General features: G+C 38.4%; 1 protein-coding gene across 2 annotated transcripts; it reads right to left on the bottom strand.

The window, feature by feature from the left end:
- Positions 1–226: 226 nt before the first annotated feature.
- SRSF12 (serine and arginine rich splicing factor 12) lies at positions 227–11,328 on the bottom strand. Of its 2 annotated transcripts, none has more exons than XM_048494582.1 (5): positions 11,095–11,328; positions 6,372–6,476; positions 3,675–3,778; positions 3,350–3,491; positions 227–2,752 (listed from the first exon to the last, which is right to left on the bottom strand). In XM_048494582.1, exons 1-5 carry the CDS (start codon positions 11,157–11,159, stop codon positions 2,407–2,409), a joined length of 762 nt encoding a protein of 253 aa, XP_048350539.1. In that variant the 5' UTR covers positions 11,160–11,328; the 3' UTR covers positions 227–2,406. The 2 variants fall into 2 exon arrangements, with proteins under 2 accessions (XP_048350539.1, XP_048350549.1); XM_048494592.1 differs by having other exon boundaries at positions 227–2,692; positions 11,095–11,323.
- Between the last annotated feature and the right edge of the window lie 1,278 nt (positions 11,329–12,606).

Here is a 12,606-nt window from a genome sequence, read left to right as displayed (position 1 = left end):
CCTTAAGCTAAAAAAATCATATAAGACATTAAATCAACATGATGAACAGGCTGAGATCTACTCTATCTCAACCATAATAAAAACGTCACCTGGGGAAGCATTTATACAAATTCTGTTAACACATGAAAAGAATGAATGTCTAAAGAGACTCTAAATTCAGCAGTGCTACTGCTTGTACTGCCGGTAACATGAGAGAGTACCTCTTTACTGATATCATTAACCCAGATTCTTTTTTAAAGTGAAAGTAGGACTGTATTTTATTTAAAATAGTTTTAGTTATGAAATAACAATAGTACCACTTCCAACATAATGTTGTGTAACTGCTCATGAAGTGAAATGTGATTTTCCTGCCACTACAATTACTTAGTACAATGCAGTGTTTATGCCATGTAATAGACATCACAGCTATCATACATTTAACACACAAATAATAATTTCCAAAACATTACTATACAATACAAATATAATAGTGTAAAATGGAAAAAAAAGAATATCCTCTGTTACTAGCACTGAACAAGGTAATAATGTTTTTAAGTTCAGATATGCAACTGTTCAATAGTTTCAAGGGCTCAGAGTTAAAAATGCCTCAAAGAGGTGTCTTCTACCTTGGTCTCCTAATACAATATTTTGAAAATACAGACTATAATAAAATGAAGTTGTTTACACTACCAAGTTAACTGTCGAAGACATAGATTTACAAAAACATTCAACCACACATGAAAATCATATATTTTAACAACTCATTAAGTATCAAAAAATGACATATAATCCCTCTTTTTTATGTTCAATGCATACGACCTGTTCTTTCTATAATGGTCTGAAAAGCATCCAGTTCATAAGAGCCTACTCAACAGAATCAAGATCTGTCACACCTACCTCCTTTCTGATCCTGCGTAAAACCCAGAAATCCATATAAGCAGCCCTTACAAAATCCATATAAGCAGCCCTTGCCAAAACAACACTAGGAAAGGATGGCAGATTCAAAGTTGTAACTAATGTTTTTCCAAAGATTAGCCTAAGGAATTGTAAGGTGGTATACATTTGTTTATTGGTTGGGGGAGATAAAGCCACAAAGACATATAATAATCTAATTTTTTTAAAAGATCAATTCACCTTATTAGATGTGCAAGCAAAATTATAACCAAAGCTAAAATTATAATGTATCTATTTCTTCTGACATGGCAAACTAATTTTTGTAATCTTCAATTGGATATTGGAACTAATAAGTAAATTAAATTATGCAATGGAAAAGGGCAGTGAAACTGAGGTGCCTCAGTGAACTTCATGGAAGAAAGTTTCACGGATGAGCAGGCATTAGAGTTTTCTAATCACTTACACTGAGGTCCTAAAGTGAGTTACATCCTTATAACTCAATTAAATTCAGTGGGGTTAGAGAAGATTGTAACTCTGCTTAGGAGTATAATGTTAGGGAATGAGGTTTAAGTGCCTCTTTCTGTAATCATTCATTTCAACAGGAAATGGCAAACCACAAAAACAGAGTACTGTAACAGAATGTAATTTCTTTTGCTAGTTTTCTCTTTCTATTTTAAAGTAAACTAAGTCTGATAGTCAGATAGATGCAAAATTTCCCTGCCCTACATTATGCAAGAAATTCCCAACACTACTGCATATTTCTCTAATCTGAAACTATTATAAACCAGCTTGCATTTGGAAACAGCAATGTAAACTCTACACCTATTAGGGCTGAATTGCATCACTTGAACAAAAAAAGGCCTGAAGCACATACAGTGATGTCTGAGTATTTGGATGTCTTCACAATTCCAACAAAACAGGCACGAAATAATGCCAAAAAACCTCCTAGTAATATGTTATCAAGAAAACAATGTCCTCATCCAATCTAGGTCTGTATTAACAAAAGGCTATTTATATCTTAACTGTAGCTCTTGAAGCACAAGTTTGCTTGTACTGCAGTACGTTAAAAAAAAGTAACACGTGATGCAAGAAAATCACGGTTAGACATCTCTGCTCTATCTACAACTGAACACAAGGGGAAACTCTTGATACAATCTGTAATCAGTGCTCAGCTGGACAGCACTAGATAGTCCACCCATTCCCCCTAAAAATCTTGATCCAGCAGCAGCTGAAACTGCATCAGAGCAGGAAATGGCTCCAGCTTGCATTGATATAGAGTTTCATGATGTAACTGAGTGCAGAAATGAGCTCTCAGTAAAGTGAAGAGCATCTAGATCAGACAAATGGTTCTACAGAATAACAGAAATGACAGCTTAAACAGTGTAGCACTCTGAAGCAAGGGTCAAAAGGAAAATAAAGTAAGACATTTTCTTAAACAAATACATAATTACCGTATAATTCAGGAAAAGCTTTGGACAATTTTTGTTCTACTTTTTTTGTGCTCATTATAACTGTATTAAAGAATCAGCAAAATTAATCTTCTTCAGATACTGACTGGTTACTATTTCGCTGATAGAAACTCCTAGAATGTGAATGAGAACTTGAATTAACATGCTTCCGTGGAGATTTAGATAGGGACCTGGAAGGTGAGCCTGAACGCTTAGGATGTGATCTGGACTTTGTCCTTGAGCTGGACCGTCTTCGATGGGAACTTGGTGATTTTTCTGCATATTTTGAGCTTCTCTGGGTTGACTTTGACCGCGATCTCCCTCTGGAATTTCTCTGCGGCGTGACAGATCGCCTTGGTGAGCTGGAATGCCTTGGAAGAGATTTTGAACGAGACTTAGATTGGCTGTAAGAATGCCGTCTACGCCTTGACCTGCAAATCATCCAAAGAGAGCAATCTCTGATGTTGCTTTGTGTTATGTCAAGGAGCAGGATGACCTTAAGACTTCATTTCATTTTCTTGTTTGTTTTTTAAAAATAGGATAGCAGTAATGAATTCCTAAAGTTTCAAATAAAATTTGAACACAAAATAACTGAATAGGGAACTTAAGAGCTCTAAAAAGGAACATCTTAGCCCCATACGGGCCATGGACAGCTTGCCTAGCGGTCTTTTAAACAAAGCTTTATGCACACTATGTATTGTGCATACAATGTAATGTTAACTGTGAAGCAGTATTTTATTCAATAAAGTTTGCTTCACCTCCACAACAATTTATTTTTCCAAGCTGATGCAACTGGTAGAATAAGACCAAAAAGATAAATCTTACCTAACCCTTCAAATCCAATCTAAGATTTTGAAAACGTTCTATATTTGTAGCAGAAATAGTCTCTGCTGCTTCCAAAGTTCTTTGCAAATACTCCTTTAGTACAGATTATTCATGATCATTACTCAAGGCAACAACATGTTCATGCTCGATAATAAATTAAATAAACTAGAAGATAACATAACTAAATAAGTCTTCTTTCTTACTCTTTAAAACTGTCAGAGTGTCTCCTGCTCCATCCCCATGAAGAACTTCTGCTACGTGTCCTTCTTCGACTACGACTTCGTGATCTTCTGTAATCCATTGGAGAACCCTGGCGCCGTTCTTTTGATTTCATCTGACCTGGTGCTAGAATGCAAAACAGAACTGAAAGATTGCACAAGGAAGACACCCTCCTTTATATTGACGAAACATGCAATTACAGAAGTCGTTCTTCGTGCTTATTTATTTTTCTACATAATATGAAGACTATGTTTTCTTAAAGCAAATGTTTTTGCAGGATAAGTAAGTGATGTGCTTATGTTCACTTACTTTTGCGATCACCTTGTGCAAACTGTATTTCAATTTGCCGGCCACATACCCACTTTCTATTGAGGTTATACAGAGCATCTTCTGCATCACGAACATCTTCAAACATGACTGTCTGTTAAGGACACTTTAAACATGCACAAAGCAAAACACTGTATCATATAACACAGACCAAGACTTAATTTTTTTTATAAATCAAATGATCTTTTGATATAGTACTTACAGCTGAAACTTAGAGCCACTTTACATTTTATGTGACCAATTGATACACCAGTATTTCACCAGTGCTCACTGCAATAAATATGTCTACGCATAAAAGACTGACACCAGAAACATGGAAAACTTTTGTCCCTGCGTCTAAAGATGATTTATTTCACAAATTAACAACAGCGAATGGGTGCTACTGACAAAATAATACTAGGCAAGGATGGCAGTTTCAAAGTTGTAACGAATGTTTTTCCAAAGATTAGCCTAAGGAATTGTAAGAAGGTATACATTTGTTTATTGGTTGGGGGAGATAAAACCACAGAGACATATAATAATCTAAAATTTAAAAAATATCAGTTCACCTTATTATATGTGCAAGATAAATTATAACCAAAACTAAAATTATAATGTATCTATCTCTTCTGACATGGTGGAAGAAATATTGTAATCCTCAATTAGATATTGGAACTAATAAGTAAATTAAATTATGCAATGAAAAAGGGCAGTGAAACTGAGGTGCCTCAGTGAACTTCATGGAAGAAAGTTTCACGGATGAGCAGGCAATCACATCCATGGTATTTGAGGGTGCTAAAATTAGTTTGCCAACAGCTTTCAGTGCCTTCAAATTTCATAATGTCTCTAAATGTTTACAAATGATATTCCCATAAAAATGACTTCCGCATAAAGATATGAATTTGTTTGAATATAATATTTAAACCACACTGGAATCCCTCTAATCCAATATTTTAGTTCAAGTAATTGGTGCAATAGGAGCATAACATTAACAAGAAGTACTAAAATACAAATAAAAATAAACATGATGGATCAGATCACTACTTAGGATAACAGCTTTTTTTTTAAAAAAAAATCAGAAAATACACATAACTGAAAGACACACATCCCCCAAACACCTGACAGGGAGCTAAGATTGGACCCAACATAAATTATGTGGCTGGAAACAAGGTCAGTTCCATAGAATAGCAAGCTCATTTGCCAGTAATAAGACCTACAGAAGGGCCCAAGACCACTTGACAAAGGCCAAAGTATGAAATCATTTTCTATCAGGAAACCCCTCCTCTTTCAAGTTAAGAGGACCCACTGAGGTAGTTTTCTTTTATGTCCCCAAAACTTCTGAAATTCCCTGTTTAGAAGTAGGCATCCTTCTTTAAACTTTATACGTGTACTGCAGTAAGCATCAGACCTAGAGAAAAATGTGCTGTCCCTTTAACAGAAACATAAGGTGTGAAAGTGGGGAGCTGAAGTTTTTCCCCTGGAGCCTCTATTAAAGGGACAGGGCATTTTCCTTCGGGAAGCTAGGAACTCTGTCATTTTCCTTCGGGAAGCTAGGAACTAACATGTACCTGAGCTGCCAAGTAAAGTCTGAAGTGGTACAATATTATTTACAAATAAGGTTACAATGAATATTTTTTAAATATGATTGATTTCACCCAGAAGCTCATATGTGCACTGAAATGCACAAATACTTCCTTGGCATCATATAGACCTCCCCATCCATTTTAATAAAAATCCATTTTAATATAGTACTATAAGAAATATAAATACTCCCTCCACTGATAGCAAAGTCATAATGATGAAAAGCTCCATATGATTTTGAAGATTCTACATCAGATTACTGAATCTGGGCATTAAGGTATTCATCGTGTTTTAAAAACCCTTAATTAAATCTAATACATTATTTTAACAGGAAGATACCTAGTTGAGAAAATAATTTGATCTATTCTTCTGTTCTACGGCAAACGCTGTGAGAATTATCCATAAACATCTGTGTGTTTTTTCTATTTTTCTCCTTTCATCCTCCCAGTATTTAAAACAGATCAAGGTAAAGGCCACAAAAATAGCAGTAGATCGTCTGAATGATTGATACATTTCAGTATTCCATGAAAAATTATTCCAATTATAGAAAAAATGAACAAATATTTGCATATAGTTCTCTTGTACCATTTTAAGGAAGCAATATTTTAAAATAAACATTATAAACAAACAAGTTCTTGATTGAATTTTAAGCGCTTGAGCGAGAAGATATAAAAGGAAACTTTGGCAGTTACCTCCACATCACGTGATCTTGACCTTTACTCTTTAGGGCTTGCTAGATGGACTTGACAAGGGCCGTAGAGCCAACCAAATCAGACTTGGCTTTGACTTTGGAACTCTGATCAAATGTCGGAAAGCCGAAGCCTTAACTTGGTGCTGTGGCTTTGTCTTTTCCTTGAAAAAGGAGTTCCCCTCTTCCAGTTTTCTTTTTATCTGTTTCCACCCTCCCTCTTTATTCCTTGATGCTTGAACTTTAAAGGTGTCTTTTGGCTTGCCTGCTTGGACTCTATCTAACCAGGTTCATTCAAACTTTGGGGTGCTTGCCAGCCACTGTGGACTGCTTTACATTTTCTGAGACAAAGAAATAAATACATTAAGTTAGGACGCAGTAACAACAATGCACCATTTTTTTTAAAAAACACACATTGAAATAAAGGATATTGTATATAAGCAAATCCTCTTGGGCGTCTTGTGTAGAAGTCAAGCGGAACGTATACGTCTACTACAGGGCCATATCGACCAAACTCACGGCGCAAATCCTCAGGCCTGAAGTGTTTTAGAAATAAGGCAAAAAAGAGAGCGTTTCTGTATTATGGCACCAGGTTTAGCACCATCCAGCTGTAGCACCCCACAGATTTATCTTGTGATGTATAATATTAAGACACACAAAGTATAATCCTAAAACACAATCACTTATGAATTAATTCTTCACTTATCTGAGGAATAATAGTTCAACCCTGACCATTTTTATACACTCAGTTTCAACAAGCAACCTAGATGATGATCCTGGCAATCTGATGCATTTCAGTGTTTCCTGTGGGTTTTCCCCTCATCTTTTTTTAGACTTGATCTGAGAGTTTTTTCTACATATAGCACCAGAGTGTCCAACATGGGCAGTCAAAGAAGGCTACTGTAACCTTCCAGTTTACTTATTTCCAGTTTTTCTTAGGTCTGTTATATCTCTCTCTCACTCACTCATCAGCTTGTGAGTGAGTTCATTACAGTATTTTTTCATGTTGCAGATAGACAAAGGCACAACTTTTAAAATTTTAATGGATGTGGCTATTATGATCATAAACATGTTTTTAAATTATGAGCAGTGACTTAAGATAGCTACGAACTGAAAAGCAGCATTTCCCCCAAGGTAAAAAGAACTGACAATTATCGCTAAATTCATGATTACTTGATATAACCTATCACCCCCAAGAGAACAGAAAGCAATTTAGACTGAAAACAAAGGGATAAAGAGATATTTGCAAGGAGGAGAACTTATTGGAGGTGATTTATTTCCAAGTAAAAACACAATAGGATCTATATTGTCTTGAGGCTCCACCTTTGTACTTCTACTAGAAGCTGATTGCAGAAAAGGAATCCTTCTATAGTGCTAAAAGATCCTAAAATGGAACTATCTAAAGTAATAGTACTAAATGCTGAGCCTCTGCCCTAAAACAAAAAGAGCTATGAGCTCAACTGTATCTTGTAAGGTTCATTTACATGGGTTCTTCTTAACAATGGTTCATTCCCATTAGGATTCTTATATCTATATGTTGTGGAAATGCATGCAAACAATTCCAGAACTGGAAAGTCTTTATCGTCTCCCCCCACCCCGCCCCAAATCACAAATCCTAGAACTACTGCTCCACTGAATTGTTGTTTTTAAGCCAATCTTCTGTGGCAACTTGACTGGCAATCTAGCTCAAATATAAGGTAACTTCTGTTTTCTAACAAAAGGAAAACTTGATAGCATTTGGGAGTTTATCTTAAAACAAGCATCCTTTAACACAAATGTGGCAAGGATGGAATATGATCAAGTTTCATAATTTTTTTGACAGGTGGACAGCATGTGCACAGAAAAATTTTCACACATATGATACTTTAGCAAAACTGATAATAGGTTCACGAAAAACAGATTGACTTGTTCACACAGTGCATATTTTAGCCATTAAATTAATTGCCACGAGGTATTGTGTTTTTTAAATTAACTATAAAATTCAAAAAGGAGGGCATGTGTAGATTCTGCGAAATGTATAAAAATTGTTTGAAGAGACCATAGCAAAAGACACCATGTGTATATTATAGCTGTATGAGTTGCACAATGCAACCGATGTATGCAACAGGTAGTAAACAGGAATTTCATTAACAGGAATTCCCATTTACAGTATAGATCCACTCATTGTTATAGTTATACCATGCTGCTGTTTTATTATGTCAACATGTGTAATTTCTTTCCTACCTTTGTATTCCACCTTTCTGCTTCACACAGTAATACGGCTATTAAACTTGATATTCTCAGATAAGTAGTTGTGTGAACATATTCTAATGTTCATTCAACCAAGTATATTAACCCCCAAACAATATTATTAGTTACTAACCAATAATGGTTAGAAAAATAATGTTATTTTGCTAGCACAATAAATCTTTTACTGAAAAAATGATAAAATACACACATTTTGGGAAGATCAATCAGAAGCATCATACTTCAGAAATAAATTATGTTTTCAACAGTGGTATATTAAACAGTGGTATAAAGCTAATTCAATAGTATTCATTAGGTAATCCGAAATTTATTTATTTACCCATTTTGCATTCCACCTTTAAAACTGGACCTACAAGTGTTACCCTAAGTAGGCAGTCTCCACTTTGGCTAAGGGAATTAACTGGACACGGAAAGTGAGAGAGCATAACTGGGATTGGTAACCTTATCTAAACCAGGACAGTCCTGGGTGAAAAATCTCACATGAGAAGGTAAATATACCATTAAGATGCAGTTTTAATAAAGAATGAAAATAATAAAACCAGAAATATATTTGAAGCAATGAACATACGTGCACAAAGCATACAAGAGTTGATTATGAGAAAGAGGAAGAAGTTGGGACAGGGTTTCAGGGATGGTTGATAGTTAAAAGGTTTAACGGGACGTCCAGAGAATGCAATGCAATGCTGAAGAGGAAAATGACCAGTGTTTCCAGGAGCAAAAGGAAGTGCCCACACGAAAGCAGAGGTGCATGCATGGAACCAGAACAACACGCACACACTATATGTGGCCAAAGGACCAATATTTATATCCCAAAATAGGTCCTGAGGCGATATAAGATAGGTTGGCTGGAAAGCTAGAAACAAAGAATTGATTGCTTTTCCGGGTTCGAACAGATAGTAGACTTGATGAGTTGTCATGATCCCAGAGAATGCCTGCACTATTCTCTTGAATACTGATTGATTGCTGGTATGGGTACAGATAGGATAAGTAAATGGTCTGCTCAAAATACAGATTAAATCACTAAGGGTGACGCAATGGGGAATAACTAGCTCCATCGTCCAGCCTGGCACACCTTATAACCAGAGGGAAAGTGCAGCAACCAACCACCTTTCTGCCCAGGCTTGACACACAAAATGGATCCCAAAACTCTCTGAGAGGCATCCATTTTGTGAGTCTTGCCAGTTTTTCACTCCTGTGCCTTCGTGGCATCCCTTCGGAGGGGTCCAGTGGTTTATACAAGTTGGCAACAAGTAGCTGAATTTAGGTACAGTATTTCCAGATTTGGTGTGAAATTGTATTTAAAAATAAACACTTGTCAAGTGGTGGAAAACATAACAAATTTCAGTTGCCGCTCATAACTGCTTGTCTCTGACATTGTTTCTAAAATAAAAGGAGCATTCCAAAACAAAGGAATCTGTTATTTAGTGGTATACTAACCACTAAATAAATATTGTTGATGATTTTATAAATTGATTAATTTGTTATTAGCTATTAATCTGATAGTATTATTGATTATTATTGAATTGCTGGTTTGTGGGGCTAGTGAAATTGGTATTGTTATTACGCTCAAACTTACTGTACTGTATTATTATGTTATTGTTTTTTTATTATGTTATGCACTCCCCTGAGTCCTCCAGGGAGGGGAGTATATAAATTAAATATCTAATCTAATCTAAATAGGTTCACATAAAGTGTTCACTCTGGGCAGTGGGGTCTCACTGGTTTCCACTTGTCCAATACAAAAATATATTTGATGACAGATGCAAATGACAGGGTTTCTGTATTTTTTTTTGGGGGGGGGGGGGTAGACAGAAGTGCAAATTTCAGTAGAAATAGCTAATCTCACCCCTGAACTACATTGGTCAAGCGCTTGAATTTGGGTCTCAAACCAACCTGTTAACATCATTCTACCACTAGATTCTAGAAAAATACAAGATTCCAGCTTTCATTTATATCAGATTAAACCTATCTGGTAACTGCAAGCCCCTTCACTTACACAGCAAGAAAAATGGTGGGAAGGGGAGAGGAATCCATAATGTACATTAAATTCACAGAGAAGAAGCACATAAAACATTGGGGGGGGGGGGGTTGTAGCAGGCGTTGCTTTCCCAGTTCTTCTACCAAAGGACCCAGGTTCCCCACTTTGAAGTATCTCAGGCTGGTGGCCTTGTAAGGAGGTTTTCCCACAGACATCTCCAGAGTACACAGAGTCCCGCCATTGTAGATAAAACAGCAGTCATTCGATTAACAGTACAATGAAGATTCCAAGCCACCTTCCTGCATGAACTTGAGAAAGGCGCATGGATGACATCACACTGCAATGCTTCAAGATCCTAACCCGACTAAGGAATTACTAGTGCCAAATATGCGATCTATGTTAAGCTCTATGGTACAGGCTACTCAACGTAGACTGGGAAAGGGGGGGGGGGGTTGTGAGAAACTCCCACACCCCCTAGCAACTGCCTTAGGACTTCTCTCCCCCCCTCCCCGGCCCCCAACAGTAAGCCGACCATATTCTCCAGTAGCCAAACAAATATATTTTGCTTCCATCGTGAGCCTAGGGAAGGTTGACTAACCCTTCAGTAATGTGCCATTTACAGCCTCTTTTTTGGCACGGAAATACGATGGGGGGAGGGGAGGGATGTCGCTTCCTAAATCTCTGGAGAGTCGTTTAAAGGCTACCAACGCAAACGTGGCGAGCCTAAAAAAAGAAACCGGCCCTCCCGCCCTGCTTGCTTTGAACCAGCTTGCCGTTTTGTTCTCGACGCTCAACCTTTCCTGTATCTTTGCGACCAGGCCCACCACTCTGTCGCCCCCTCCATCCCAGGACAAGGCAGAGGCCCATCGCCCGGCCGCCCGCCCGCCACTCCCTGCATGCCCGCAGCCCTCGCTCCTCCAGGCTCTCACCTCGTGGCGTCTGCCACGTTCCTGACGAACAGCGAAGTGTTGGGAGGCCGCGTGTAGCGGGACATGGCGCCCAAGGCCCACGGATCTCCCGCACCGACAGACAAACGGCACAGAGAAGAACAACAACGCGCGCTCCAGTCGCCCACTCCGGAGAGCGCGAAATGGAGGCGGAGGAGGCGGAAGAGGAAGGGGCTGAGAAAGAAACTGCCGCAGCTTGGAGAGGCCAGAAGCGAATAGGCGAAGGGGCGGGAACAGCCGAGAGCTGCAGGAGGGGAGAAAATGCAACACGGCCTCCCAGAATCTCTCTTTGGCAGCAAGGAGCAGAATTCTGGATTTGCACGTAGGAAGACAATGGAGCAGCAGAGATCTACGTAACTTGAAAGCTCGCGCCTCGGAAGGCTCGACCCTCTGGTGAAAACTCTCAGCGATGAGGGATAATCTACAAATTTGTTATGCAGAGCCCTCCGGGGGTGGGCGGTTATACAAAATCAAATAAACAAACAAACAAACAAATATTGGAATCGCTGGTATAATAGGGAGTAGCACTGCTTTCGAAACATAACGCTTCCAGGAAAGCAAGGAACAGCCGCTGCTGAAAGGGGCTAGTGTCACATTTCATAACTGAGATGCTAGTTGGGGAATTTGCAGAGGTTAACTCGAGAACTGAACTTGAACAGTCTGGCTAGTGTCTCTCTGGCTAGATTAAGGTATCATGGCAACACGTAAAGGAGGTGGGGAAGGAGCTACCAGAGCATTATCTCCACATCAAGGAAAGCTGGAAGGCAGATCCATAGACTGGTTTTGACGTAATCTTTCAGATGATCAGCCCAAGCAGAATGGAAGATTTGGATTATTTACAATGTAGTAGCTCAAGATTGTAATCAGTCATTACAATATTTTCTGTCACAAAACACAACAGAGCACAAATGTCATCAAAACATTAATGCTTAAATATTGCAGGCTGACCAAAGATGTTTTGATAGCTGGTACAGAATATCCTTAGATTAGCAATTAACTATTTGCTGTCCCTTTAAAATGGTGTCCAGTGTTGTTTGAGGCAAACATTTTACTCTGACTCCCAGTACATACAGCCCTGATTATGAAAATCCTGATTTAAAACAGGTTGGCAAAGATTTCAGATTTTCAAGGTCAGCTTCAGTTGCACAAAATTCTAATGACTAGTGGAAATACTATTGATTTGAAATGCTGAATGTCTGTTTTTACAAACAATTTGGTAAAGGAAGGAAGAGGCCAGCATGCTTGTACACAACCAGCACAATTCCTGTCAGGCCTTCAGCTTGTTTGTAACTCAAAACTTTTCACCAGGAGTGTCAAAACAAGTGGCCTGGGGACCAGATCCCGCCTCTTGGAGAGCTCTCTCTCTCTCTCTCACACACACACACACACACACACCCCTCACTCACTTCATTGCAGCCTTGACAGCTGAAAGAGCCTCCTCCCCCTGCCCGCCTGCCATTCTGATCTGGGCTGGCGAGCCAACTGTGGGATCAA

Source organism: Sphaerodactylus townsendi, linkage group LG01 (assembly GCF_021028975.2).
Source record: "Sphaerodactylus townsendi isolate TG3544 linkage group LG01, MPM_Stown_v2.3, whole genome shotgun sequence".
Classification (NCBI taxonomy): Eukaryota; Metazoa; Chordata; class Lepidosauria; order Squamata; family Sphaerodactylidae; genus Sphaerodactylus; species Sphaerodactylus townsendi.
The sequence above is the reverse complement of the archived record's forward strand: the minus strand, read 5'-3'. Positions and strand labels throughout refer to the sequence as shown.

Coding starts and splice junctions, on each gene's coding strand:
- SRSF12 (XM_048494582.1), bottom strand. CDS start 11,159: ATGTCCCGCTACACGCGGCCTCCCAACACTTCGCTGTTCGTCAGGAAC. Junction 3,779..6,371: donor AGAGGATTTGCTTATATACA/ATATCCTTTATT, acceptor ACAGACAGTCAT/GTTTGAAGATGTTCGTGATG. Junction 2,753..3,349: donor CACTCTGACAGTTTTAAAGA/GTAAGAAAGAAG, acceptor GATGATTTGCAG/GTCAAGGCGTAGACGGCATT.